At 49.5% G+C, this 3,802-nt stretch overlaps 1 protein-coding gene across 1 annotated transcript; it reads right to left on the minus strand.

Moving 5' to 3' along the window:
• Positions 1-1,656: 1,656 nt before the first annotated feature.
• LOC132654144 (sperm motility kinase X-like) lies at positions 1,657-3,102 on the minus strand. Its single transcript, XM_060383400.1, has 2 exons — positions 2,683-3,102; positions 1,657-2,598 (listed from the first exon to the last, which is right to left on the minus strand). The coding sequence occupies exons 1-2, from the start codon at positions 3,100-3,102 to the stop codon at positions 1,657-1,659; spliced, it is 1,362 nt and encodes a 453-aa protein (XP_060239383.1).
• Positions 3,103-3,802: the final 700 nt, after the last annotated feature.

Genomic DNA, 3,802 nt, shown 5'->3' on the forward strand with positions numbered 1-3,802 from the left:
CCTCGTTCTCTTCCTCCTTGGTCTCTTCAGTTATGATGGTATCCTCCTTGATCTCTTTTGTTGTGATGGTATCTCGTATGTATGTTGGTGTCTGGTATGATGGTGCTTCCCTTGTTCTCTTCCTCCTTGGTCTCTTTAGTCATGGTTTCCTCCTTGATCTTTTTGGTCGTGATGGTGTCTCTTATGATGGTGTCTGGTATGATGGTGTTTGGTACGATTGGTGTCTGGTATGATGGTGTCCTCCTTGGTCAATTTTAGTGTGATGGTGTGTGGTAGGATGGTTTATTGGGGCAGGTGGGACAGGGAGATTGGAAACTATATCACTATGGGGAGAAGTTTTACTTTGTGGAAAAGATCATATTTCCTGCCAAGAAACGGGGAGTAAAGGACAATCACTACCCAGAGGGCAGTCTGTGAAGTTTATGCAGGCTGGGAAGAGAGCAAGGGATCAGTGTGCCACATAAAGCTTTAGGGCACCTCTGCACCTCAGCCCTTCCCCTCTGAGGAAGACCCAGTGGAAAGCCAGCCCCTCCTGCCTGGGATTTTACCTGGACAGATCTGCACTGGAATAGGTCCTGTGCAGAATGCTCCTGTGACCACACTGGCTTCTGGACATCTGGCCTGGCTTCCCCGAGAGGCTTTTCACATCTCATCCAGGCTGATCCCCAACCCATGGCCTACAAGCCATGGAGATGGGGCCTGTCGTCTTTAGGACTTCAAAGCAAAAAGACACAGGTAAGTGACTCTTACTGACTTTGAAGCACACAGAACTTTCTGTGCTTGCCCTGCAGCACCAAAGTGCCCTACTGGTCTCTCAGCAATCTCTGCTGACTTTGCCATGCCCCACCTGCTCCTCTTCCTGCTTTATCAGCATATGTATGCAATCTACTTCTTGCTTAACAAGCCTGAGGTCACATTACCGGGATTTCTATGGTATTGTTCTTTCTGAAGTGACAGAGGTTGTTAAGATCACAGGTGTGCCACAGTGGGCAAATTATCATTAGTTACAAAGGACAGAAGGAAAAGTGAATAAAATGAAGTGAAGTAATGCACTCACCTGGTGCTGAGGGTGGCTCTAAGGTCCCTTTTCATTGGAGTCATGTTCTTACATGAGGCGGTCTTTGTCTTAGCAGGTGGCAGGCAGCAGCAGCACAGATGTCTGAGGCTGTTCATGATTGTCTTCTTTATCTGCTTCCAGCGTTGACGACGGTTGTGGGGGAAAGCTGTGCCAGTGTCCTGAGGCTGGCCAGGTGTGATGTCGTCCTCAGTCTCATGCTGAGGGAGACCTGTGCCAGCATCCTGAGGCTGGCCAGGTGTGATGTCGTCCTTGGTCTCTTGCTGAGGGAGAGCTGTGCCAGCATGCTGAGGCTGGCCAGGTATGGTATTGTCCTCGGTCTCTTGCTGAGGGAGAGCTGTGCCAGCGTCCTGAGGCTGGCCAGGTGTGATGTCGTCCACGGTCTCTTGCTGAGAGAGAGCTGTGCCAGCTTCCTGAGGCTGGCCAGGTATAGTATTGTCCTCGGTCCCTTGCTGAGGAAGAGCTGTGCCAGCGTCCTGAGGCTGGCCAGGTGTGATGTTGTCGTCCTTGGTCTCTTCCTGTGGGGAAGCTATGCCAGCGTCCTGAGGCTGGCCAGCTGTGATGTTGTTCTCCTGGGTCTCTCACTCCTCGGTCTCTTCCTCCTCCCTCACTTCAGGCATCGTGGCCTCCTTGATGTTCACTCTCAGGGCAATGATTGCTTCCTGAGCATCGATGTCTTCCTGTGTTAGAGTCTTTTCCTCTGGGACTATAGTAGACTCTATCTCTATGACTGTTGTCATCTCCGATAAATCCTCAGAGGAGGAGCTTGAGCTGTCCTCTTCCTCCAGGAAACTCCAGGATTCAGATTGGTGACTATAGGACATGTGGCTCTCTAAGTCACTTGTACCCTCATTCTGGGATGTTCTAGAAGAGTTGGTGTATAGACCCAGAGATATATGGTCACTATCAGTGTGGCTGTCACGTGATCCAACCTGTGAAAAATAAATATTCATTTCCAGGATGCTGCTCTTGATGGACTTAGCAATAGGACAGCCCAGGTGGAGAGGGTGTGTGTCTGGATGGCAGCATAGGGTGGCAGGCATGCTATGGCATCTGGCAAATTTCCTTGAATAATGCTCCTCCTCTTTTTCCTGGCCCTTAGATGGCAAGGTAAAGGTATAGGGAACAGGTTCAGCTCTCCTTAGGGATCCAGGATAACTGTAAGGCTCTGTCAGGCGGAGGACAGTGCCTGGCTGCCTGGTTTTCACAGGATTCACCTGGTTGTGGCCATAGTCTCCCGCAGGTGACTGGTGTTGCAATATAAGATAAGTTGCCATCACCTCGTCATATTTTTGGACTCTCAGGGATTCAATGATTACTTCAGGCTTATAGCCCATGACTCTCATGGTCCCAACAATGCTAGGGCTCGGGGTGCCTGGGAGGCTAGGGGTGGAAGTAGGTGGTGAACGTGCCTCACTGGCCCTGATCATGGGGCGCCTCATGATGTCCTTGATGGTGGGCCTTCTTCCGGGATTGATTATCAGTAATTCCAAGATGACATTGAAAATGTCGATAGAAACATGCTTAGGAATGGTGAAGTTGCCTGAGGTGACCTCGTTCCTCATGCCTGCCACAGATTTGGCTTGGAAAGGGAAGTGCCCAGCCACCATGAGAAAGAGGAGAATCCCTAAACACCACATGTCAATGGGGTAAGCATCGTATTCCCCGGGTGCAAAGAGTTCTGGGGCACAATAGGGCAGAGTGCCACAGAAACCGCGCAGCTTCTGCCCAGGAGTTACTTTCACAGCGAGGCTAAAATCAATCAGCTTGGCATTCCCCCTGCAGTCCATAAGGATGTTGGTGGCTTTTATATCTCTATGGACCACTTGATTGTTATGACAGTAATTCACTGCATGCACCACCTGAGTAAATATCCTTTCAGCCTCGCACTCCGGGAGAGACCCCCGTTCCAGGATCCTCCGCAGCAGCTCTCCCTCTGAGGCATGCTCCATCACCAGGTAGGTGATCTCTTCCGTCTCGATCACGTGAAAATGTTTGATAATATTGGGGTGGTTCATGGATTTCATAACGCTTATTTCACTGTTAAAAATCGAGTTGTACTTCTTCTTATTTCTAAGGAGTTTTACAGCCACACAGGTCACAGTGGGAACATGGAAGGCGAGTTTCACTTCAGAAAAATGTCCGTGTCCCAGAGTCCTCATCATTCTATAGTCGGTGTTGAAGGGGTCCTCCACAGAGGAGCAGGCCTCCATGTCCTGTTTCAGAGTCAGGCCCTCCTCCTTCATATGGCTAGAGCCAAAAAGTTCAATGAGAAAGTTGACAGACTTAAAATCAGGCCTAGGAGAGTATTTAGAGCTATGAATTCCTACATCCAAAAGACTAGGAACGGAAGGAAGGAAGAGGTCAGACACTTTTCAGACCACCTAACTGGGTACTTAAATGCTTAGATAGACAAGAATGAAGTATGTTCCAAAGCAGTGTAGAGCAAAATATGACAGATTGGTTTGACAGGAATCAACTGCAAACTGGCAGGACCAACCAAAGGATTCTAGAAACAAAGAGCCACTGATAAGAAAGGACGGTCATCCCCTGACCCTGAGCTCACCTGTACTGGAAGAGAGCAGGCACGAATAAAATTAGATGCGACAGAAGTATATAGAACAACAGACACCTCCCAAGCCCAGCGGTGTCCGTGCGGGGCAGCCAGCCCCTGAGTCCAGGTACAACTAGCTCTGCAAAGGACCTACCGAAATTTGGTTCTTAGGA

Source organism: Meriones unguiculatus, chromosome 5 (genome assembly GCF_030254825.1).
Source record: "Meriones unguiculatus strain TT.TT164.6M chromosome 5, Bangor_MerUng_6.1, whole genome shotgun sequence".
NCBI lineage: Eukaryota > Metazoa > Chordata > Mammalia > Rodentia > Muridae > Meriones > Meriones unguiculatus.